The 26,566-nt window shown below is 36.4% G+C and overlaps 1 protein-coding gene and 1 long non-coding RNA gene across 8 annotated transcripts in view; both read left to right on the forward strand.

Annotated features, from left to right (window-relative positions):
- The window catches only part of ZPBP (zona pellucida binding protein), an 87,506-nt gene that overhangs the window by 3,673 nt on the left and 57,267 nt on the right, over positions 1–26,566 (forward strand). For all 7 annotated transcript variants that reach the window (XR_013360604.1, XR_013360605.1, XM_077864241.1 and 4 more), the window contains exons 3-5: positions 4,486–4,611; positions 11,056–11,205; positions 19,904–20,122. Coding sequence is in view for 5 of the 7 variants with exons in the window: in XM_077864241.1 (XP_077720367.1) it covers positions 4,486–4,611; positions 11,056–11,205; positions 19,904–20,122 (495 nt within the window). In the remaining 2 variants the exon portion in view is untranslated. The remainder of the gene's footprint in view (positions 1–4,485; positions 4,612–11,055; positions 11,206–19,903; positions 20,123–26,566) is intronic.
- On the forward strand, positions 22,438–24,869 carry LOC144293104 (uncharacterized). Its single transcript, XR_013360607.1, has 3 exons — positions 22,438–22,627; positions 23,957–24,030; positions 24,778–24,869. It is a non-coding gene; the product is annotated as an uncharacterized LOC144293104 (long non-coding RNA).

The following is a 26,566-nucleotide window of genomic DNA, read 5'->3' on the forward strand; positions in this document are numbered from 1 at the left end:
TTGTAGGGTGTGTGTGGTCTGTGTGTGTTTGTGTTTATATACATATGTGTGTGTCACACAAAGAAAATTCAAAAGATTTTCTTTCTCTGTTCACTTTTCTTGGTGCCTTGTTGAAAAACAATAGATGGATGGGTTTTTATTCTGGACTCTAAATTCTATTTCATTGATCTCTATGTCTGTCCGTATGACAGTATGACACTGTCTTGAGTTCTTTTGCTCTACAGTAAGTTTAGAAATCATTAAGTCAGAGCCTTCAAATTCAGTCTTTTTCAAGATTGTTTTGGCCCTGCTGGATTTCTTGTAATTCCATATTAATGCTAGAGTCAGATTGTCCATTTCTGCAGAAAATCCCATTAGGATTTTAGTAAGGATTGCATTGAAGTGTCAATCAATTTTGGGAGTACAACCAACGTAACCCTATTAGCTTTTCCAATTCATGGACTTGGAGTATCTTTCCATCTACTTAGATCTTTAATTTCCCTTAGTGGTGTTTTAGAGCTTTCAGTGTACAAGTCTTGCACCACTTTTGTTAAATTTATTCCTAAGTATTTTATTCTTTTTGTTGCTGTTGTAAATGGAACAGTTTTATTTAGGTTTTAAATTGCTCATTGCTGTTCTATAGAAATACAGTTGAATTTTTCATGTGGTGGTTGTATCCTGTCACCTTGCTGAATCATTTCTTGGCTTTTTTTTTTGCCAGTTGCTCCAGCCAGAACCTGCAGTTCAGTGCTGATGACAACAGATATCCTTGTCTTACTCCTGATGTTAGTTAGAGAGAAGGAACGGTTTCAGTCTTTTGCTATTAAATATGACCTTAGCTCCGAGTTTTTTGTAGATGCTTTTTGAAATTGAGAACGTTCCTTCTGTTCCTAGTTGGTTGAGTGCTTTTATTGTGAAAAGTTTTTGGATTTTGTCAAATCCTTTTTCAGCATACATAGATGATCCTGTATTTTCTGTCCTGTGTTCTATTGATATAATTCGGTGTTACATTGATTTCTTTTTGTATTTTGAATAAGTCATGCATTCCTGGGATAAATCCTGGTTGATTATGATGGATAATCCTTCTTCATGCTGCAGGATTGGCTGCTACTATCCTGAGGATTTTTACATCTGTATTCATAAGGGAAATTGTTCTGTGGTTTTCTTGTCTTTGTCTGATTTTGGTTTTAGGGTAATAGTGGCTTCATAGAACAAGTTAGGACATGTTTCTTCCTCTTCTGATTTTTTTTAAGAGCTTATGAAGTGTTGTTGATTTGACTTGACTTCTTTGGTGAAATTCATCAGCAAATTCACCTGGTGCTGGGCTTTTTTTGTAGGAAGATCTGTAATTACTAATTTAGTCACTTCACTTGCTTAGGTCTATTCAGACTTTGTTTTTTATTTATGGTTTCTGATGAGAAATAAGCCACTAATTTGAATATCATGTGTATGCAACAAGTTGCTTTTCTTGTCACTTTCAAGAGTCATCTTTTTAGACTTTAACAATGACTATTATGTGTCTAGATATGGATCTCTGAATTTATCCTAGTTTGAGTTCATTGAGCTTCTTTGACATGTAGATTCATGCCTTTCATCAGTTTGTGGAAGTTTTGCCATTAGTTCTTCAAGTATTATTTGTGCCTTTATACTCTCCACCATTCCATGGAATTTGTGTTACATATACACTGCTGTGCTTGATGGTTACCTACAGGTCTCTGGGTACTGTTCATTTATCTGTATTTTTTTTCCTCTTTGACTGAATAATCACAAATTGATATATCTTGAGGTTTGCTGATTCTTTTTTTCTGCCTCTTTAGATCTGTTTTTGATTCTTATAATGGGTTTTTCAAATTTTTATTGTACTTTTTAATCCAGAATTTCCTTTGGGTTCTTTTTTTTATATATGTAACTTCTGTCTCTTTATTGATTCTTTTTGAGAGGAATCATTTTCATACTTTTTTTTTGGGGTACTTTAGGTGTTCTTTGATCATATTTAAAACAACTGATTTAAAACGTTTGTTCAGTAAGTCCTAAATTTGGGTTTCCTCAGGGGCAGTTTCTTTTGGTTGCTTTCATTTTTCCCCTACCTATGATAATACTTGGGTTTTTTTTTTTTTTTTTTTGCATGTTTCATATTTTGGTTGAAAACTGGACTTTTTAAATAATTTAATATAGAAATTCTGGAAGTCAGGTATAAATGTTTTTGGTGTTTATTGTTATTGTTGGTAATTTTAACAACTTTTCTGAACTGCTTGAGTTATACTTATGTGTCGCCACTGAAGTCTCTTCTCAGTTAGCATAGGCTGATTATTGGATGGAGATTTTATTGACACCTGGAGCTCATTAATCTGGTCTCTGCTGAGGGTGTTTGCATGCTTGTTGTCACACACCCTAAACATTTAGCTAGGTGGTCGATAACTCTGTTCTTTACTGTCTGTTGTGCAGAGCATTGGTTTCAGCTGAAGGTACAAACTTAAGTCTCAGTCTTGACGGATCATGCTCAGTGCATGCATGTGGCCTTCTATTTTCCCAGAAAATGTTAGAACTTTTCAGAGCCCCTATGGACATGTCATTCCCAGCTTTTCCTCTCAAGCTTTTTGGTTAGCCAGCTGTTGTTACCCACTGCATCAGGCATTTCAAAGTTAAATGACAGCATCTAGTTATTTTTGAAAAAATACTTTTTGGGAAAAGGTTTGTACAGTGGTTGTGCTTTGAGTTAGATAAATGAAGACAGGCTTGTGAGTAGTGTCTTCCAGGAAACTGCCAGAGAAGTCAAATAAAGACAGTTCTTTGGGAAGGAGGCCTTGAAGTCCCTCCAACCCTGTTTGCCCCTTTAGTAGCTGCCAGGCTGCTGGTTCTTAGAGTGATTGGCGTGGTGGTTGTCAGAGTGAGGGCAGAGCTGGGGGGGGGGGTGGTGATGGGAATGGGGAAGTTTACGATGCTGCCAGCCCATGAGGCCCTCGTAACAAATTACTGCAGACTGGGTAGATTAAACAAAGTGTATTGTCTCCCAATTATGAGGCCAGAAGTTCACATGGAGGCAGGATTGGTTCTGCTTGAGGGCTGTGAGGGAAGGGTCTGTTCCAGTTCTTCTTCTTTGGCTCGTGGGTGGTCAGCTCCGTCTAAGGTCTCTTCATGTCATTTACCCTCTGTATTTGTATGTGTGTCCAGATTTTCCCTTTTCATAAGACACCAGTCATATTGGATTTGGGCTCACCGTAATGACCTCATCTTAAGTTAATTACTTTTGTAAAGATTCTGTGTCAAAATTATGGTCACATTCTGAGGTACGAGGATTATGAGATAGGTCATGAGATCATGACCGGAGCTGAAACCCAAGAGTTGATGCTTATCCATCAGGCACCACTGAATCCAGCAGTATTTGAATAAAAGAGCATGATCAGTTAGAATTATTCCAGGAAAGCAATAATATTATCAATCATTCCATTAAAATATTCAAGAAGAAAAAAACAATCATTTCATTCAGTATAGAAAAAATTGTTAAAAAAAAAAGAAAAAAAAAGAAAAAATTGTTAAAATTCAACAGCAATTAATGATAAAAACAAATAACCAAGAATACAGGGTAACTTTCTTAACCTACGGAGTAGTATCTATCTAAAATATACATTTGTGATGTGATGTGATGTGATGAGCCCTGGGTGTTATACTATTGTTGGCAGATTGAATTTAAAGAAAAAAGAAAGCTACATTCAGTGAACATCAGGATATATGTTAAAACATGAGAGATATAGTCTCTATTTGAAGTTAGGAATTCCAATTCTCAAGTACAATTTTATTTTATTAAATCACAAACTTTCTGATGAATCAGTGAAGAGTCAGCATGCAATTACTGAGGAATTACTGGAAGCTTTTCTAACAGCTTACTTATGAGCAAATTCAGGATAATTGAATTGTTACTGTATTCCTTTTGTATCTCCTGAAGATACTATTTTTACATGGTTAGTGATCAAAACCTTTAAATCTTAAAGTGGAAAAAAAAATAAATAAATCTTAAAGTGGGAAAAATGCTTAATAAATAAAACATAGCATAATTTATTGAGTTTTTACACACATAATTTTTAAATTGAGTACTTTGGGTCACATCAATATAAATAATTTACTATTCCTCTAATTTACACAAATATATTGGTTCCTTTCAGGTTTGGTATCATTGCAAAAACAAAGTCTTAATTCATAATTGTGTTAATAATATGTAATTAAAGTCATATTCTGGGGATAAAATAAGTTAGCATGGTGAGCTCTTCATAAAAAACTAGTGCATTATTTTCAAATTGAGACATACACATGCTCAAATAAAATACATGTGTATATTTTTGAGTGTTTGTTATTACATGGAATGCAAAGAAATTTAGTTTGTATCAAGTAATTGCAATATCCCCCAAAGAAAAGTTATGAAAACATGCAGCCCAGACTACCAAATTAAGGCATTATAGAGCATGAAATAATACAAAATATTATTGGAACATTTTAATATTGTATTTTCAGTGAAAGTATATGTTATGCTCCATCAAAAGAGTCCACACGTGTTATGTGTAACCCCACGGCTGCGAAATTCGGAAATGATAGATCCATCATTCCAATGGCATGGGCCAAAAGGAAGAATTATTTCAGGTAGGCTTTTGTTTCAATTATCATAATTACATTAATATATCTACTATACTCAGAATAAAGAGAATATTCATATCTCATCTATGTATCTGTTTCCTTTTTTTTTTTAAATGTTTATTTATTTATGATAGTCACACAGAGAGAGAGAGGCAGAGACATAGACAGAGGGAGAAGCAGGCTCCATGCACTGGGAGCCCGACATGGGATTCGATCCCGGGTCTCCAGGATCGCGCCCTGGGCCAAAGTCAGGCACCAAACCGCTGCGCCACCCAGGGATCCCTGTATCTGTTTCCTCACGTGTTTTTCTTGTGATTTCCCTTTGGAGTGAGAGGGTCTCACGGTGTGTGCCTAATGTAACCATTCTTCACATATCTTAATCTGAGAGACACATTAGAAGACTTAAATGTTTGGAAAATTCTCTAGGCAGCTATATTCGACAAAAATGTGACTTTTTAAGTTCATAAAGTCATTTGGGGTTACTTTAAGAGTTTTGTTAATCAAGTGGCTATGAAGAAGCTGATATAGTTCTGGTTTTTGTTAAAAATACTAACAAGCCTTTTGAGCTGCAAATTTACAAATATGGTTTTGTTTGTTTTTCTGCAGCCCCATATAGGGACAGCTTGAGACTTTATTAGTAGAGATTTACACTTTTTGGTCTTATATTTCTCTCTGACTAAAATTCATACCAATGTGGATTATACTTGAATTAACTTAAATATTATTTCCATTAAAAAAAGACTAAATTTAACACAGTATTCTAGTATTAAAAACAGGCTTTTAGATACGCTGTGTGGAGTGACAACAATTATGTACTAATATATTATTGGTGCTGTGTTTACAAAAGAAGGAATTTAGTATTCAGGTATTCATCCAGATGAGAAGGTAAACTCGAAACCCATCTGAATGATATCGCCTTACAGTTTTCGAAAAATTTTTGAGGAAACAAGATCTTGTTCTCACAAAGGTACTTTTTTCCATGTGGAGATTACTGTTGGTATGACTGATCAACATTTTCTTTACTCAGCTGCTTTTGTTGTCTGGAAATGCATATCTTACTTTTATTCTAATTTTTCATTTGCTAAAAGCTGATTTGTTTTTGCAGCATGGTTTAAAAAATATTAAATTACCTTAGCTGTTCTTGTTTTCAGCCTTGATAAATATCCAGCTTAATGAATTTTCATCCTAAAGATCTGTTCAATGAAACACCTAATTATTTTTGCATACCTTCTGAGGAAGTTTTCTTTATTGCTCTGTTTACCACATTTTCTTCCTTTCTGTTTTTTCTTTTTTTAAAAAAGCCCTATTGGTATTTTGAGACAGTGCCTATGGGCAAAAACCTACAGGTTTATTTTGTTATGTGAGTTGAGGGAAAGCAGTATATTCATACCAGCCCTTGCTGAGGAAACATTCCTTGGAAGTATTTATTTTGTAATTTGCTAATTCATATTTTTTTTACATTTGAATGATCTCACCTGTATATTACTATAATATTTATGTGGATTCTAAAGTAGCTCAAGGTTTGAAGAGGTACCCTCTCTTTAGGTGTGGTCCTTTAGAGTGAATTACTCAGCCCCTAATGAATGACTGCCTGATGGGTCCCATTGTGCTAGGCTTTGATAGAAATTCAAAGATCAAATCTAATATCTCTGCCTGACAGTAGTGATGCAGGCAGAGGGAATTAACAGAGATCAATAACAGAAATCCTAAGAGATTGGGCACTTAATATAAATCCATGAATGGGCCAGGTATAAAAGCATCCAGTACTGAAAATATATTGGATTTTATTTTTACTGCTCTGTAATAGTAGCACATAACACACACATGTATGTTAAATATAGTTTAAGTTTGATGTTACAACTCTGTTAGCTCAGAAACAGAAGCATTTAAGTATTGTTCTATTGTAATTTGTTACTCCTTTGATTTGGGGATTGCAGTCTAAACATTTTCTTCTCCAAGAGGCCATGCCAGTCTTGTAGTTTATATTACAAAGGATAGCATATGATTGAATTTTGAATCCTTCAACTAGGAGCAATAATTTATTTTACTCACTTTCATATTGGAAAACAGATGTTCCAATATGAATTACATGGACTAACTACAAAATTAATTAATGTTCTGGGCAGCCCTGGTGGCTCAGCAGTTCAGTGCCACCTTCAGCCCGGGGTGTGATCCTGGAGACCCGGGATCGAGTCCTGCATCGGGCTCCCTCCATGGAGCCTGCTTCTCTCTCTGCCTGTGTCTCTGCCTTTCTCTGTGTGTGTCTCTCATGAATAAATAAATAAGATCTTTTTAAAAAAATAATTAATGTTCTAATATGAATTATATGTAATAACTACAAAAATGTAGTTATTTCCATGTAAGGATAAAATATTAATGCAGTGTTTTTTTATTTATAAAAACTATTCTCAGGAATTTCTGGTATTCTGACGTCATGATCATATTTTAGTTTGCAGTATGTGATTGCATCATAATTCACTTGTCCATCAGATTTAAAGCTCATTAGTTATACTATCATTTGAACTGGAAATGTCTAATTTTCCTAAGCTTGAAAAATGGAGAATCTCTTTAGACTTTAGGTTAAACTGCACTGTGCTTAGTTATCTTTTTATGAGTATCCCAAAGATAGTTTCCCAGAAATTGAACAAAAGAAATGTAATTATGTAATTACTTGCACATTTCCCTGGAGAGAAATATTCAGATTGCTTAGATGGATTGTAAAATATAGGAGACCAATCTTAGATTTGGTCTCTCTCTCCTTCCCTCTCCCTACTTTCCTTTTCTCTCTCAGCCCCCAGTTTCTCTTTCAATTTCTATATTTTAAGAGTGAGAGAGACCACACATGAGCAGGGGAGGGGCAGAGGGAAAAGGAGAGAGAGAATCCCAAGCAGGCTCCATGCTTGTATGTAGCCCAACGCAGGGCTCAGTCTTGTGACCCTGAGATCATGACCTGAGCTAAAATCAAGAGTTGGATGCTTAACTGACTGAGCCACCCAGCACCCTTCTTTCAATATTTTTTATTTACAAACATAGTTTTTTTGCAAAAAGACCAGTACCTCTTATGCCAGCCTTCCTTCATTCTGATGAATTAACTCGTTCTGGTGTGTGGACTTTCCCACTTTTCTGAACATCTACAACACATAAACGCACATATGTTAAATTTTATCCTGTAACTACACTCTTATTTTTAATGAGATGCTAGTATATTTTATTCTCCCTTACTATTTCTTTTATGGAATGAAGTATTTTATATATATAAATGTATATAAGATATATGCAGGTTTGACATACAATAAAACAAACATTCTAGAACCTACAAGTCAGGATATATCATTACCAAGACTGTTGGTTTGCACCTCCAGATACGTTCCTTAAAAATCCTGTTCTTCTATCCCCAAATCCCTTGTAGGTAAACACTACCTTGAATTTTTACAGTATTATTCCCTAGCTTTTCTTTATGCATTTGTCACATACCTAAATACATCCACAGATGCACTTACACATCCTAGTTATTTAATTTTTTGGACAGCCCTCTTTAGTAAGTACAATCATATGCTCCATTGTATATGATAAACAGAGGCATTGAGAGAAGAAGGTATTTACCTGAAGTCATGTGGCTTTGAAGTCTGGCTGCAGAGTTAACAGGTATAATCTAAATGAGGTAGGAAAAGGATTTTCCCTTCTTACCATTTTGTGAGTTTTTGTATCTTTTAAAGAATTTGTCCACTTTAGGGATCATGCCCTGAGCCGAAGGCAGCCCCAACCACTGAGCCACCCAGATATCCCTAGCTGAGTCTTCTTAAATGCTTGGGTCCTTTTTCTATTTATAGATAGCTGTCTATCCCCAGATTTTAGGTTTGTTGGTTGCCTTCCCACCTTGATTTTTTGATAGGTTCAAGAAAAGTTGTTAATTGACAGTTTATCTTTTTCCTTACTGCAGTAGTGGGATCGATGTTCTCATAGTCAATTTCCATAACTGAGCAGAAACCAAAAGTGTAGACCTATTTTTCAAAATAATAAGTTGTAATGCAAGTGCTTTAAATTTGCCATCTAATTTTAGAGCTCTAAAACATGGATTTCTGGAAATCTAATCCAACTCTGAATTTTTAGATGATCAAACTAAGTTGTAAAGAAGTAGTACTGACTTTAATTCAATTATTCACTAACTATATGCTGTCGTATGAATTGTTACAGTACTATCCCTGGAATCATGAAATTCTCATTTAAACTTAGTTACTTAAGAATCATTTGAATTGTTATTACACAATGGCTTTTCCTATTGGCTATGAAATCATCTGGGTATCTTTTAGTGTGCCACTTTTAATTTTTTAAAAATAAGGTGAAAGGGTGTTTTATTATGGATCATATGCTTCTTGATTTTCTGGCTGTCCTAATATGGCAATTTTAATTTTCTTTATAGTTTGAGAAGAATAAGTATTAACTCTTTTTTTTAAGTTTTTATTTAAATTCCACTTAGTTAACATACAGGGTAGTATTAGTTTCAGGTGTACAATGTAGTGATACAGCACTTCCATACAATATCCAGTGCTCATCGTAAGTGTCCTCCTTAACTTAACCCCTATCACCCATTTCATCCATCCCCCACCTACCTCCCCTCTGGTGACCCTCAGTGTGTTCTCTAGAGTTAAGAGTCAATTTCCTGTTTTGTCTCTCTCTCTCTTTCTACTTTTCCCTATGCTCATTTGTTTTGTTTCCTAAATTCCACAAATGAGTGAAATCGTACGGCATTTCTCTTCTTTGATTTATATGGGCATCTTTTATCATACTTACTGTCAAGTATTTGTGCTGAAATATATAGCAAACACTTAAAAACTTGTTTGTCTTAGAAAAGAGACATGTTATGATAAATATGTAATCTTTCATTAAAAATATTCATAAATAAGCATTGCAGTAGAAACATAGTCCTGGGACACCTGGGTGGCTCAGTGGTTGAGCATCTGCCTTCGGCTCAGGGCGTGATACTACGGTCCTGGGATTCAGTCCCACATCGGGCTCCCTGCATGGAGCCTACTTCTCCCTCTGCCTAAGTTTCTGCCTCTCTCTCCATGTCTCTCATAAATAAATAAATAAAATCTTAAAAAAAAAAAAAAGAAACATAGTCCGAATTTGTAATCCTTTTTCAACTTCATCCAGGATATGGAAATAGGATTACTTAAGGTATAATACTCTGTAAATTCCTTGAGGGGGAATATATCCATCTATTTATTTCTCCTTCAGTATCTGAAGTACAGCTTTGCATTTACTAGAAATCCAACACATTTTTATTGAGCAAATTAACATTGAAAATTTCCTAAGAATATTCATCTTTTGTCTTATTTTGAGGAAATAAATATATTCAGAATAAATTTAACTTGAAATTTATAATGTTATTTGCTTAAAGTAGAAAAAGTTAAACAAGCATTCATTCACTAGGATGATACTTTTCATTCAATGAATGGCATATTAAATTATTGGGTGAGTTATAATATAATGATTTTCAAATGGAAACCTGTTTATGAACTTTCAGAATGACAACTTGAGTTGCTTCAGGATTTGTAGCTTTGTTAAGTACTTTAACAGCTGTTGCATTTGTCACAAGTAAACAATCCTGTGAGGGATGCCATCATGTATTATGATTCTTTGTTTCACAAATGAGGGAACTGGACTCCAGGAAGATTAAAGGATCACCCCAGGATTACAGCATTCATGAGAAAGAAAGGCAGCGTAAAACTCATGTCTGAAGCCTCTACATCACATTCTTTCCCGTCACACATCATCGCTTTCTCCCAGTGTGATACTGAAGTATAGAAGCACTTTTCCATCCAGTCCTAATTCTCCACACTGCAGCTCTGAGCTTATGTGACCTCAGACAAGTTGGGTGACCCCATCTACTTTGTTTTCTTCCTTGAGCAACACTTAAGGTTGTGATCTAGCCTTTGCCTGCTATCACATGTAATGACCAGAAGTACCTAGTTGTCAGTGAGTATGTCAGGTTAGCCTTGGTTCTGGGTGCATTCCTCCCTCTCACATGTAGGTTGCAGTTTGTAAGCTTAGGGCAGGCATAACTCCTCGATAAAATACGTGTATATGTGATTACTTTGTAGTGTATGCGGATGTCTGCGGCTTTCATACTCCGTGAATTTCTGATAGGCCCCATGTCAGTGCAAGGAGATCAGAAGTGCACTAAGTACATGTAATTGTTAGTCTCTTACCAGGTAGGCAGCCACGCCGGAGGTGAACTCCGGTTGTTAAAAACCAGATACTAAGCAGGTCATCCTGGCACCTGCTGCCAACAGACGCCAGAGGCAATGACTAGTTATGCCCCCAACGCTTTCTGTGATTCTATAGGTACATTTTGATGGTTTTGCTCTGTTCAGAAAATGTTTTGTCATTTTATCTCAGTGTCCTATAACTTAAGCAACTGAATACTATGTCTTGTTCCTTTATTAGAGAACAGCACTGCACAAGTTACATCCACAGGAAGCCTTGTATTCCAGAACTTTGAGGAGGGCATGAGTGGCGTATACACGTGTTTCCTGGAATACAAACCAACTGTGGAAGAAATTGTTAAAAATATTCAACTAAAATATCTTATATATGGTAAGAAGTGCATTTAGTTGTATTTTAACTTTTTTTAATGTTTTCAAATATTTAAATACCTTTACATTTGTCTTAAAGGCACTTTGTCATTTTTAGTCTTCTTATTAAAGAAAAATTCCTGCTTTCCTGTATTTTACAAAGTTCTCTCTAAAGTGTTAGTGGTGAGGGCGGGTCTTGTTTTTTTTTTTTCTTCAGGGGGAAGTTGACATGAACACACAAATTTGAGCCAATGAATGAAAATAGGGGTTATGGAAATCACGTTTTCAGATTATTACAATATCATAGTCTGCACTGCTTTTCAATTCTGAGTTTCATGTTTGATGGCTCACTGCCAGCCCCCAGACAGGAGCATGAAATGCCACTGTAAAATTTTTTTCTAAAAGCAGTTTGATCTCTGGAAGTTTGTGATTGGGAGAGCTGGGTTGATAATGGAGTGGCCAGGAGAACAGCCTGAGCAAAGGTTGTTAGTTCCCTCTCTCCTGGAGGCCCACGTGTAGTGGAGAGAGTACTGCCCCTCCCAGAGGCACATGTCCGCTCGCCAGCACCTGTGAATGTGCTACCTCAAAGGTGGCAGAAGGGACAATGCACATATTAATAGGCTGAGGATCTCGACAGGAGGAGATAATCCTGAAGTAGCAGAGCAGGCCCAGTGTCATCACAGGGTCCTTAGAAGAGAAGGCGGAGGGTCAGCGGCAGGTAAGGACACCTCAGGGTGGAAGGAGAGGTCTCAGGGGGTTTCTTTGAGGATGGAGGAGAGGGCCTCTAGAAGCTGGAGATGGCACACCTGGAGCTCCCAGAAGGAATGCACCCTGATTCTTCTAAGAGTAACTTTGGACTTCTGTTGTCCAGAACTGCAAGACAATAAATTGGTGCCATTTGATGCTACTGTATTTGTGGTGATTTGTTACAGTAGCGATAGGAAACTAAAGTACCCTCCTGTCACAGCTGAGTTGCACAACAAATGGCAGAATTATTAGTGGTTTCCTGACAATTTGGGTCACTGAAAAAACCACTATCCCATATATCCAAAGAAAGACATAATTTTTTTATGAGAAATTATATTAACTTTTTTAGGCAAAAATTTATTTCAACTTCTGAATCAGTCATGCTTCACTTTTGTTTCGTTACATAGTTTTCTCCATCTTGTTATTTCAGGGGTCTTGTCTATACCAATTGTAATCTCGTAGGTATAAGCTGACAACTGTGGCCGTGCCTCAGATAAATGCTAGTTTATAGGAACGATGAGCGTCGCTCATCGGTGCCAGGCAGCGCTGTGTTTTTAGGGTGTAGTTCTACTAACAATAAAACGCATGCAATGCTTGTGCAAGGCATTGTCGGAAGTGCTTTACGTGTATTCTACTCTTTTAATCCCCATGACAAACCTCTGTGGTTTGTAGACAGTGCTGTTTGTAGACAGTAGGCAGTGCTGTGTTCCATCTGTGGATACACACTGGGGCACCAGGGGGTTAAGTGACTTGGTCCAAGCCACACTGTTGAGAATTTGGGGAGACTCAGCTGTGACCCTAGGAATTCTGATTCTGCAGTTGTTTTTATCCTTGTGTGCCAGGAGGATGAAACCTCATTTAATAAACCCTGATTTGGGCGACCTATTGTTTTTGTGCTTAAAGCAGATCACATAATTTAGTGCCATTTCATTACAAAGACCCACTTTTATCTTTCTAATGGTCATACAGTTTTCCAGATCTGAGCAGTCCTCAGTTGATGATCCTTGAGTTTGTTTCAAATTTTCCCTACTCCAGACAGTACTATATGGAGCACTTAAATAAATCCCTCCCCCTCCTTTCTGCACTTATGTGTATGTCTGTCTCTGTCTCCAGCCTATTTGTGTGTAAACACACAGACTACACACCTTCTGTATATATGTATGCATGCATGTGTGTATGTACTTATGTATATATGTATTTATTTATTCATAGTCTTCCACCATGAGGCACACTTTATTTTTTCCAGATTTAAGAACAGGAAAAGTTAGGCTATCAGATGGAGAAATGATGGGGATAATCACCTCTTTATTAACTAGTTTTGATATAATAGATTTTAATCCTAGAAATCCCTTTTTAATGTATGTTAGACTCTATGGAGCGCCTGCAGGGCTCAGTGGTTGAGCATCTATCTGCCTTCAGCCCAGGTTATGACCCCAGCGGGGTCCTGGGATCGAGTCCCACATTGGGCTCCCCTCAAGGAGCCTGCTTCTCCCTCTGCCTGTGTCTCTGCCTCCTGTGTCTCTCATGAATAAACAAATAAAATCTTTTAAAAAATTAATAATATATGTTAGACTCTATTACTATGATCCAATATATAGATTGGCCCAAATAATTAATTACCTGAGCGTTTCTGAGATCCCATTTTATGAAGCCAATTACAAATGCTAAATACTCAATTTAATTTAATTTTGCTTCTGTTAGAGCATCTGTGCTCAATATGGGTTGTTTTAAGGCAGTGAGTACCGTGACTATGGCAAATTTAGGCAAGGCTCCAGTTAAAGTGAGGCATACTTCTTTTTCTCTACATGTATTATTCTAAGATAACAGAGAGTAAAATGTTTAAATTTAGTTGATACCCCAGGAGTAACCATAATTTGAGCCCCTGTATTGATTAGGTCCATGGAGTTAGGTCAGTTGGTGGATTTTAGCAAAAGTCAAAGTTAATTTGTATTGTACAGGTACAAAAGCCAATCAGATCCCTTTTTATCTTTTTTGAAAAAATAAAAGTTCTTCTCTATGTACCCTTGGTATATAAATGGGCTTTATGATTATTTTTTAGTGTAGGCGACACAGTGTTACATGAGTTTCAGGTGTACAGCATGGCGACTTGACAGCTGTAAGCATTCTGCTCTGCTCACCACAAGGTCACACGTATTTTTGTGTCATATAATGGAAATTAAAGTGTCCGTATTTTTATAAGAAGAATTTTGTAAGGCAAAGCCTTCGACAGAGTATTCGGGGTTATTTTGCTGGATTTTGCCAGTTTTCCTACCCAGAGCGGACCAACCAATACCCCGCTGCAGTACACGAAGACCTCATCCTCTGAGATTCCTTTGGCTTGTGCTGAGCAAGCTTCCCTGAATCAGAAGAACCAAACTCACTTATAATTACATTACATTTTTATATATAAGATGTGTAAAATTTTAGAAAGTAACAAAAATAACACAACACTGAAAATTACTCTCAGATTCAAATATGGCAAGACCATGGGTATATAGTGACTCATTCTTTTAAGATGCCGTCCTTAATTAGTACATTCGAGCATTTAAGAATATTTTTGTCACTTAGATTATACTACTTTTTCGGTGTTGATGCCATTTTTATTTTGGATGGTTTGTCTTTTTCTCAGTAATTGATAGAGTTTATCGTTCTGGATACCAGTACTTTCTCTATCATGTTGCAGGACCTTCTGCCTGCCTCTCACTATGTTTATGTCCCAGAAGATTAAAATATTTTTGTAGTGAGCTTTACCGTTACTTTTTTGAGTTGTGATTTTTTTGGTTTGATTTTTTTTTTCTAAGAAGTTGTTCTTTATACCTAAAAAGTAAAAAGTTTCCTGTATTTATTTTGCTGGCTTTTGTTTTTTAAAATTATTTTTTTATTAAGATTTTGTTTATTTAGAGAGAATGAAAGGGCAAGCAAAGGGAGGGAGAGGCAGAGGGAGAGAGATTATCTCAAGCCGACTCCAGTGTGAGCATGGAGCCTGACATGGGGCTTCATTTCACAACCCTGAGATGATGACCTGAGCCAAAATCAGGAGTCGAAAGCTTAACCAACTGAACCACCCATGGCCTATGTTTTTTTAATTAAAATTTTTATTTCAAGATGATTATAGATTCATGTGTAGTTGTAAAAAGTAATAGAGAGATCCCATGTATGTGTTACCTGGATTCCCCTTTTAGTGCTTTCTTGTGAACATCTAGCACATTATCAGGCCAAGATACTTAGTTTATGTAGAGCACCAACCTTAATCAGATTCCTTCAGTTTTATAGTACTCCTTCGTGTGTGTGTATTTAATTCTCTTAGGCTTTATCACAGGTGTAGGCTCACGTATCCACGCTACAGTTGAGATACAGAGCAACACCAGCAGCAGAAGTATACTCCGGGTTGTCCTTTACACTCAACCATTTCCCTCTTACCATCTCGTTATGACTGACAACCACAATTTCCTCCAATTCTATGACTTTATCACTTCCAAACTATTATATGAGTGCAGGAATATAGTATAATGTTTTATGGGATTGTTTTTTTCCATTTGGCTTAATTTTCTAGAAATTCATCTAAGTTGTGTACATTTATTATCCATTCCCTTTATTCTGAGCTGTATTCCATAGCACAGATGTGCTAGACTCTTTTTCATCCCTCACCTGCTGAAGAATATCTGGATTGTTTCAGGCTTTGGCCTGTAACATATAAAGTTTCTATGAACCTTATGTATAGTTTTTTTGTGTAGATAGAGGTTTTTTACCTGTGGGATAAATGCCCGAAGTGCACTGGATGGATCATGTGATAGTTACATATTAGTTTTACAAGAGATTGCCAATTTCTTTGCCACCGTGGCTTTGCCATTTTACGTTCTGACCAGCAGCAGCTTCTCTGTCCTCACCGGTCAGTATTGGTTGTTGTAATTTATTTTAACCATTTTGATGAGTCTGAAGTGATACTTCATTGTGGTTTTCATTAGTGTTTACCTCGTGTCTATGGACGTCGAACATGTCTTATGAACATATGGAAGGCAGTTGTGCTCACCACTGTACCACCAACGCGATCCCCTGTTTCTGGGTTCTCTAATTTCTTCCTTGCTAATAGTTAGTTAATATAACTACATAGAAACATTCAATACCAAGTAGTGATTCCTCCTACTATTCTTTTTTAATGAAGATTGTTTTGTGCCCCTACTTTATATAGTTTTGTGTGTTTTTGAGAAGCCAGAAATAGAAAGGAGGGAAAGTGTATGTTTATAGGTTTAAACATTTAGTCATTTTGTTGATCATTTTGATTTTCATCATTTGCTCCCATGTATCAAGCTGCCATCTGTAGTCCTTTCTGTAGCCCCAAAAAGGGGATTGGTGTTAACATCGTATGTAGATTTCTTGTATACAATTGCTTTTTAAATCCTTAAAGAGGAAAAAAGTAGAAGAAATATGCCCTTATACTACCTTATAATTATATAATTACCTTTACTGGGGCACTTTGTTTTTTTGATGTAGATTCACATTATTGACTGGGGTCATGTTCTCTCATTATGAAGAATTGCTTTTAGCTGATTCATTTTTTGGCTAGATCACATCTCCTGCTGAGCTCCTTGGTTCATTTCTCCTTTCAGTGCTTTCAGTTTTCAACTGCAGAATGTCCAGTTGGTTTGTTTTTTATAGTTTCTAACTTTATAGATATTCTATATGATATGAGATTGTCATATGCTTTCCATCTTTAATCATAATATCCTTTAATTTTTTTTTAACATTTTCCTTCTATTTTAGAGAAGTAGAGTGAGCATGTGCATGAGCCAGGGGTAGGGGTAGATGAGGAGAGAGAGAAAGAATCTCAAGTAGGCTCCATGCTCAGTGGGGAGCTCAGCAAGGCTCAGTCTAGTGACCCTGAGATTATGACCTGAGCCGAAACGAAGAGTTGGATGCTCAACCGACTGAGCCACCCAGGCGCCCCTGTTTTATAATATTTATAAATATTGAATGCTTTGATATTTTTATCTTTTAAGTCCCACATCTGTCATTTACTCAAATAGTTACTGTTCCTATTTTTTTCAGTACATGAGTCATACTTTCCTGTTTACTTGCTTGACTCAAATTTTTTCCACAAACTGGACTTTTTAGATAGTGTAGGAACTCTGGGTAGGGACCCACACCCCTGCCCTCCCCAGGCTTGCTATAATTATTTCATGTTTTTTGCTTAGCAAGTGCCTACATCATTTCTGTGGAGTTCACTCCTCACCTACCATAACGTGAAGACCACGCCCCTTCCCCGAGTCTGTTTTAGGAAGGTGCAGCTGAGGTGTACCCACAGTAGTTTGATGGATCTTTTGTTTTCAACAATGCCTTGGGCATAAATTCCTCCGAAGACTGATCTGGTTAAATTTGGGTTCCTTTGAAGGGATATTCCCCAGGTGAGTGTGTGATATTTTTTCTGACCCGGGATAGCGCCTCCCAGCTGACTCTTCCAGTGTTGCTCTCTGACAGACTAGCCCCACTCTTACTCACCTACTTAGCAGATGAATCTATAAATTCCCCCACCCCTTTGTCTTTCACTAAACCTCTGCTGTTTTTGAGACTTCCCTGCACTTTATCTCAAGTGATGTCTGTTCCTTTGAGAAAAGGTTCTGAACTCTGTTCTGCAGCCTGCTCCTGCCCCTTGGCAGATTCTCTGACCTGCAGCCCTGGAGCTGAGTGGGCACAGTGCTGTGCTCCTGTTGAGAGCCATCTTACTCTAGGAGCTTAGTGGGGAGCGGGGAATAGTAGCAGCTTCTGTGGACTCCTCTGTTGGCTGTTCCTGCTGTGCAGCCTTCACACCATAAACTGCAAGGGCTGTGAGCGTCCAGGGATTCCCAGCATTGCTGCAGCTGGGTTTGAGCCTCTGTGTCACAGAATGCCGATGGGAGGACGAGAGGAGTCCTCCCCCTCCAGTGTGTCAACTGCAGCTTCACTTCAGCAACAGGGAGCTGTGGTCAGAAGTACTGCCATCCTGCCCCTCCCGGGAGGCTACTGCCTGGGAGCTGGGGGAAGAGAGCACCCCACGTTCCTTTCTGCACCAGTCTGGAGTAGCTGAGGGGAGGGAGGGAGGTCTGGGTTCAAATCCCCAGACTCCCTGTTCTTACCAACTTCTAGTAGATTTTTTTGAATAAATGTCTTTTTTTTTTCCACTTTTTTTCTTTGCTCCAAGTGTTATTCAAAACCCAGTTCCCCTCTTGGTGGGTGTTAAGCCAAAGGACACAACCAAGCCAAAGAATGGAAGGAAGGATTTTGCTTGCAACAAGTAAGGAGAACACTGAGGATCTTACCCACAGCAGTGTGTCCTGGAACAAGAAAATTGGGGAATCTATAATCTGAGGGTGTGTCCATGTTCATGAAGGGGCTTGCTCCAGGGGGAATACAGCATGGAATTGGGGCAAGGTCATTTCAAGGTGACTGAGTCCTAGGGCCAGCAGGGGTGGGTGTCATCGGTTCTCGGGCTCAGGTGGGTCCAGTGTCTGAGCGCTCAGAGGGTTTTAGATCCTAAAAGCCCCTGACTGAAAGTAACTCAAGAGTGAGCATAACAGACCTCACGGTGAAGTCAGCACTGGGAGTTTTTGTGATTGGTTGTCTGCTTACAAATTTTTTGTTTGTCTTTCCACAATAATTATTTCTGTTATCAAGAAAAGTAGTAGATAATAGTTGATGAACATTTACTGGCTGTTTACTACAAGAAAATATTTAGCCTTCCCTAGTGTGTACAGACACTGCTTCCTCCCCAACCAGGACCTTAGCCACCACCCTGTGGATTGGTCAAGGATTGTGTTGCAGGCCAGTGTTATTTTACCTCCTGGGTAAAATAACATCCTTTCGCCTACTCTCACCCAAAAGAATGTGTTTAAATTACTTTGAGTTCCCTGAGCAATAGTGTACAAGACTGCAAAATGAGTGGCTTGGACTAGATCTCTCAGTTCTTTTGGAGCTTCGAAGTTTTAGCAGAGATTCTTCTAAAAGGTGGTGATAGAAAAAAAAAATGCAGTGAACTGCTGTCTGCTCATAATTAATTGAGATAGTTGTCATAACTAACCAGCACTGGGAATTTTATCACTAATTTATTGTCTCTGATATGATTAGGCTGTCTCCTGGCCTGTTACAGGCTGTTATTTCCTATACCCTTTCATAAGATGGCTGGGACCTAACATGACTTATGTTCGGGAAACTATGTCTTTCTTTTTTCTGGGAACCTCTGTTAGGACCATTAGGACCATTTCAGAGGCTATAAATAGTTGATTTCTGAAAATAATTTACATCACTGTCATTGGGAAGTGGTCTTGTACCATTTTTCCAACTGTCATGTCCTGCTACTATAATTGTTTTAAGAACATTTTTCATCATCATTACTTTATTGGATATGCCATTTGTTATTTAGTAGTATTGTAGTATTTTATTTTAAAATTTTTGATGGATTTTTAATTATTGATTTTTATTTTGATGTCATTGTGTTAGAAAATGTGGTTACATGATATGTATATAATTATTATGGATTTCCTGTCATATTTATATATTTTCTTATTTCAGTGAGATTTTGAAGTGCTTAAGAAAAAAATGTTCTCAGTTTCAGATATTGTAATGGAACTCAATAAAACTGGTAGATTTATGAGAAACATAAAAGATTCATTTATTTTTTCAAGAGAAGGGAGAGGGAGAGAATCTCAAGCAGACTTCCTGCCAAGCATGGTGCCCAATACAGGGCTCAGCCTCACAACTCCTGACCTGAGCTGAAATCAAGAATCAAATGCTTAACTGACTGAACCACACAGGTGCTCAGAATCTTAATTTTGATACCATAGGGATTGGATATTTGGCATAATTCTTGTATCCTTCAGTTTTCTTAGGATGGATATAAAAATACTATGAAATTATTACAAGTAATCATTTCTTTTCGACAGTTGCAATATATTTTAACTGTTTAAATAACCACTTTTGTGTTATTCTTTAATTTTTTACAGCATATCGTGAGCCTCATTATTATTACCAGTTCACAGCTCGATATCATGCAGCTCCCTGCAACAGTATCTATAATATTTCTTTTGAGAAGAAACTTCTTCAGATTTTAAGCAAATTGGTTCTTGACCTTTCATGTGAAGTTTCTTTACTGAAGTCGGAGTGCCATCGTGTTAAAATGCAAAGAGCTGGTTTGCAAAATGAATTGTTCTTTACGTTTTCAGGTAAGTATATATAATTTTTTAAAGAAAACAAATTAAAAGCAAAAAGCAAATTTTGAAGACATGAATTATCTGCAGCATTTTTAAAATGTAAATGTTATAGATCTGAGTATTATAATGTTCTCTACTTTGGCTTAGGTCTGATAGGCCTCAAAATAAAATTCGGATTCATGTACTTAGTGAAATAACTAGCTTGTAATGGTAACAGCTCTCAAATAACTAACCTTTGCTGTGATAATTTACTAGAGAATGAAATTTAAAATAAGGAAATGCCTGTCTGTATATTTAACTGTTACGAAGATTTAATTTGTAAAAGAACCTAATTCTGATAACATGAGTTAATATTATAGATCAGTAGGACCATTCTAAGGGCTTACAGTGCTTTTCCTAATGATACAGAATGGAGGCCCAGTGTTTTCTGGAAAGCGAAGAATTGATTTTGTACCAATACTTATAAAAGGGCCTGTTTATGAATAAACACTGCAGAATAACTATCCCTATGTTTTTATTGAGTCCCCATGGCAGTAGGACTCCATCTTCTATCCATCTCAAATGATATTGCTTACTGTTTTCCTTTCTTCCTTACTCTGTCCTTGATTTGTTCACTGCTGGTGTTGTATTGTACCCACTCATTTCTCCACTTTTCTGTTTTGTTTTGTTTTTGGCCATCTCTGATTGAATTTTTAGACACAACTAAGAGTTGTAAAGCTTTACAGGAAAAGAACGAGAAGTTCAACCTCATTTTTACTATCTTTATCTTCTTTACCACTTTTCTTCCCCTCCAGAAAAATTTTGAAAGTTATTTTGTAGCCAAGGAGACAAAGTTATCACAGTTAGACTCTTGCTTTAGCTCTTCAAGGAATAGTATTTGCATTCATGAGTTATGAGACTTTTGTACCTAGAGTGCTTCACAGGTGCAATTAATAGGCATTTAAGAATCCTTAGAAGACCTTGAAAGTAAAGTTGAACCTATAAAAGAGATAATACACAATAGAAATGAGGCCTTGTGGGCTTGATATACATTTCTTTAATGACTAATGATGTTGAACATTTTTTCATGTGCATTTTGGCCATTTGTATATCTTTTTTTTTTGGAGAAAAGTATATTCAAGTTCTTTATCCAGATTTTATTTTCTTTCCAGCTTTATTGAAATAAATTGACATATAACAATATGTAAGTTTAAGAGGTACAACATAAGTATTTGATGTGTGTGTGTGCATGTAAAATAGTTACAATTTATCTTATTTTTTTGTGGTGAGAACTTTTAAAATGTCTCTTTGCAATTTTCAGACACTCCGGGATCAGGCCCTGGGCTGAAGGCGGCGCTAAACCTCTGAGCCACCTGTGCTGCCCCCTTTCTTGGAGTTTTAATTTCTCTCCTTATATTACCCATCCATTCTTGCATGTTGGCTACCTTTTCCATTACAGCCCTTTGCATCTTGTCATAGGTATTTTAAATTTCCAGTCTAATAATGTCAACATCTCTGCCTTATCTGAGTATGATTATAATGCTGTTGTTTCTTTTTTCTTTTAAGATTTTAGTTATTTGAGAAAGAGAGGGTGTGAGCTGCGGGGGAGAGGTAGAGGGAGAAAGAGACAGTTTCAAGCAGACTCTGCACTAGGCACAGAGCCTGATGCAGGGCTCAATCTCATGACTCTGAAGTCATGACCAACATCACGAGTTGGATGCCTAGCCTACTGTGCCAGCCAGGCAACCTGCTTGCTGTGTTTTTAAACGTTTTTTTGTCTTTTAGTATTTCTTGCAAGTTTTTATTGAAAACTGGATATGATGTACGTCATAGTAAGAACTGAGTTAGGTATGTCTTATTGTAACATTTTCTGTTTATTTGTTTAGGATTTGGGCTATTTACAAAAACTATAGGCTTCAGGGGCTAAAAATATCTGATATGCTTATCTTTGTCTGCTTTGTTGTCTTTGAGTTTCCCCAAAGTCATCTTCCTAAGTAAAGTATGAGACTTAAAATCCTTCTCTTGTAATCTCCTGGTTTGTATGATGTCCTGTTGATGTGCTGGTAGTTAGTAGAGGCAGCAGAAGCATTGTGTGGCCCAACAATCAGATCTCAGGATTTCAGAGAGCTTAGATCTTTGGTCTGAAACCTTCAGCAATGTTTTTCCTCCTTTTTCTTGGTTTGCACTGGAAGCCTACAGGTAGCTGGAATTGGACATTTCCAATTTGCAAGGTCCTTTAGACTTTGGCAAACCTCCAGGTGCTTAAGCTGTGGAAAAATACTTCTCCTTAAGGGCAGGCTTTTGTTGAAGACAAGTGAGTACTCTTGGTACATTTCAGAATGTTTATTTTGTTCCTCCTCATGCTAGAAGTACAAGGGGATTTGTTTTCTCTTCCCTCCCAGAGAAGTCTTGGGACTCATGAAAGCGTGGGGGACCCTGTGAGCTGGAATTTTTAACACTTGGGCTTTCTCACTGTGAGCCTTCAACAGATTCTCAGTTGCTGGTTTTTTCCTGCTTCCCTATCAGGGTCTTTCTCTGGTGCGTCTGTTCCTCATAAGCAATAATTCTCTATAAACACCTTTTTCTCTCTACCGTTTTGTGGGCAGCAGTTTTCCCTGAGACCTCAGTTATCTGTTAAATCAAAGAAAAGTTTGTGAGTCTGTTTACAGCTTTTCTTGTGAGGACAGGAGTGATAGCATCCGAGTGCCTTTCATGTGGGACTCCGAACCAGAAGTTTTCTTTTATCCTTTTTCTTTTCTTAATGCTCTGTTACTGATTTTTCTTGGGTTTAATAGACTGTAAAATAGCATTTTGATTTTATTTTCATTTTCTTTTCTGAATATATTCCAGTTATTATCTTGGCAGCTATCCTGAGTTTTACAGTTAATAACTTAAATATATAACTATATTGTTTGAATTAATACTAGCCTGGTTTACTCCTTCCTCTCTATGATGGTCTTTGTCATTGCATTATTATTGTTTACATTATTGTTTACCACTAACAGATTTAGAATTATTATCTGATGTATTTATTTCTAATCATATGCATGAAAAAAGTGGGAGTTAAAAGAGTAAAAATACAACAATATTGCCTTGTATCTGCAGAGTTGACTTTATCACTATTCTTTATTTCTTTGCACAGCATTGAATTACTATCTGTCATCCTGTTACTGGCTAATAATGTTAAACATTGTGTTTGGAATATTTTACTTTCTTCTTCATTTCTGAAGGATATTTTTCCAGATACGGGATTCTTGGTCGAAAGCTTTTTTCTTTTAATACTTTAAATATGTTATCTCACTGCCTTCTGACCTCCGTGGTTTTTGTTGTTGTTGTTTTCTTTTCTTTTCTTTTTTTACAAGACATTTGTTAATCTTACTATGGACTTGTAGTAAGTGACAAGTTCCTCTTTTTCTTCTCTCTTTCTGCTTTCAAGATAATCTCTCTGTTTGATTTTTGACAGATTGGTTATAATGTGTTTCACTGTTGAATTCCTTGACTTTATTTTAAAGATTTTTAAAAAAATTATTTATTAGAAAGAGAGAAAGCATGAGCAGGGGAAGGGACAGAGGGAGAGGCAAGTAGCCTGATGTGGGGCTTGATCCCAGGACCCTGAGATCATGACCTGAGCTGAAGGCAGATGCTTAACCAGCTGAGCTACTCAGGCACCCCAAATCCTTGCCTTTATGCTACTTGAGTTCCATTGATCTTTTTGAATACATAGATACATGTCTTTTATCACATTGGGACATTTCTGGCATTATTTTTTCAGATGTCCTTTTGGTTCCTTTTTTTCTCTGTTATGCGTACGTGGTGGGGTTATTAGGCTTTCATTTCTTTTTCTGCTTTTTCTTTCTGCTCCTCTAGCTGGATAATTTCAGTTTACCTATCCTCAAGTTCACTGATTCTTTCATAAGATCAACTCTAATTGAAAGCCTATGGTGAGTTCTTCATTTTAGTTGTTGTAACTGTCAGTTCCGGAATTTGTTTAGTTTCTTTTTATATCATCTTTCATTTTATTAATATATTCTGTTGTGAAACCATTTTCCTTTTTGTTGTTGTTGTTCTGTGCTTATTATTTCCTTTAGCTTTTTGAGTATATTTAAAACAGTTGACATAGAGTCTGTCTAGTAATTCCAATTTCTGTGCTTCCTCAGGGATGAATTGTTAAGTATTATTATTTTTGAATGTTGGTTCATACCCTTCTTTCCTCACATTCCTTATATATTTTTTTAAATGGTACATTTTTAATATTCTAACAGGTAGTAATCATGAAATAAGATTCTTTTACCTCTTTTGTGTGTGTTGTAGTTGTTTAGTGATCCATCTAAGTTACCTTTGTAAAGACTATATTCCTTGTTGTATGTGATGTCTGATGTCCTTTAGCTTGATGTTAGCTAGTGTTCTGATAAAAAGATTCTTTGTTTTGTGCGGAGGTCAATTTCTGGTGACTCAGCATTTTCTCAGTTACAAAAATTTAGCTATTTTCCAGAGTTTCAACATACTTGATTCTGTTTTGAGTCTTGTTTGTCAGCGTTCCTGTGGTAGGATGTGGCTTGAGGTATCCTACCTCGCCATTTTACAGGTGTCATTTCTTTTTCATTTTTAAATTTTGTAAAAAGTTTCATATAAAAAGACAAAGAGGGTACATAGTTTCATACAGGTTGAGGTTAACCATCTAACCTAAGTAAAGCAGGTATATCAAAGAAGGTAGGAGTTCAGGAAGAAGTTGTGCTCTCTCAGATCCAGAGAGCTAATTGAGTAAACTGATCTAGACAGTGTAAGTATTATGTGGTTTGCCTAACATGGGGCAAGGGGTGGGGGAGTAGTATACTGCCTTTTGGCTTTACTACCTTTAGTACTGGATTATAACTTAAACATTCTAGGTGTTAATGACATGGTTAATCACTATCTGTACTGACTCTGAAGACTGGATAATTTCTGGGGATTCTGTGTTGTTTCTAACAATTTTGCTTTAGTTTAATAGATAGTAGATTTTGATGGATTTTTAAATTTGCTTTAAACTTTTATAAGGATTCAAATTAAAAATGTAATTGTGTACCTTCATATGATTTGATCTCAATCATATTATAATACATATAGACTCTGGTCTACCATCTTCTGAATTACTTAATGAACGGTAATTTCAAATGGTAATATTTTAAATAATATTTTAAATATTTTAAATATTTGGTAATTTCAAAAGCTTTATCTTAGGTAAATAATATTTTAAATATTTGGCTACATTTTGAAAATGCTTTCCGTAACTCCACTGTATATTTTTGATCTATGAATCTTAGAGATTCTACATTTCCTGGGTCTGGTTTTATGATGATTTCATTTTAAAAGGATTTAAAAAATAGTCCATTGACAAAAACCTTTTTTTTCCCCCCAAATCTACAGCCCTTTTGGGAGGTCTGCTTTAGCTTCACATCTGTTCTGTTTGATTTTATAAAATCACTTTGATTTTATATTTTATATGTTGTCTTTTTTGTGATATTTTATAATACTTTGTGATATCAGTTCAAATGGCAACACAGAAATTTCATGTGTGTACTGGTTTGGGGAGATATTTAAAAAGGATATTGAAAAAATGAGGATTTCCCAGTTTTCTGCAAGTGTATTCTGCATTATTAATACTTTTGTGGTCAGTTTTATTATCTTCATCATATCAATGCTTATCCATCTAATATATTTTACATAACATATTAGGCAAATGTCAATAATATGAGCAAGGATCTGTCTTCAAGAAAGTCATATTCTAGTTAAAAGAAAATATATAACAGTAGTACAGGTTATGTAAATATTATGGCAGAGATTCTAGGTACTCTGTGGGTTCTATGTACATAAAGATGTCATTAGGAGATGAACATTTGAGGAGGTCCATGAAACATTATTGGTGTTTTAAAAGAATTCCATGCAAAATAGCAATTTAAAGTCATGTATACAGACAACATGGGGTATATTTGGGGAACATTCTAGAAAATTTAATCGGTAAGACATATAGAGAATTTGGGGACAGTCAACTAGTCATTGCTTGTGGTTATATTATACAGAGCTTAGATAGTTAAGATTGATATATTTTAAATAATATTTTTATAGGTAGAAAGAATGACAATCATAATATTCAGTCTCTTGTTTTACAGAGCAGAGAGTGGGTCTCATGGAGGTATTAAATAATAGCCTGTGTTTATTAGTGCTAGACCTAGGGCTAGAAATCAGTTTTTCTAAATGTATTTTGACCAATAGTGAGAAGTAACTAAAACTTTTAGAATTGTGGTAATTAAGTTGACATAATTTAGAAAGCTATTTAGTGGAAATCTTTGTCATCTATTCTCTCTTTGAATTTTATGACTTTACAAGTTTTTATGTCTTCTAGGTTGTACAGTTAAGTGGTACGTAGTTATTCTCAGTAGTCTCTTAATGATCCTTTGAATTTCTGTGTTATCAGTTATAGTGTCTCCTTTTTTATTTATA

Source organism: Canis aureus, chromosome 21 (genome assembly GCF_053574225.1).
Source record: "Canis aureus isolate CA01 chromosome 21, VMU_Caureus_v.1.0, whole genome shotgun sequence".
In the NCBI taxonomy this organism is placed as follows: domain Eukaryota; kingdom Metazoa; phylum Chordata; class Mammalia; order Carnivora; family Canidae; genus Canis; species Canis aureus.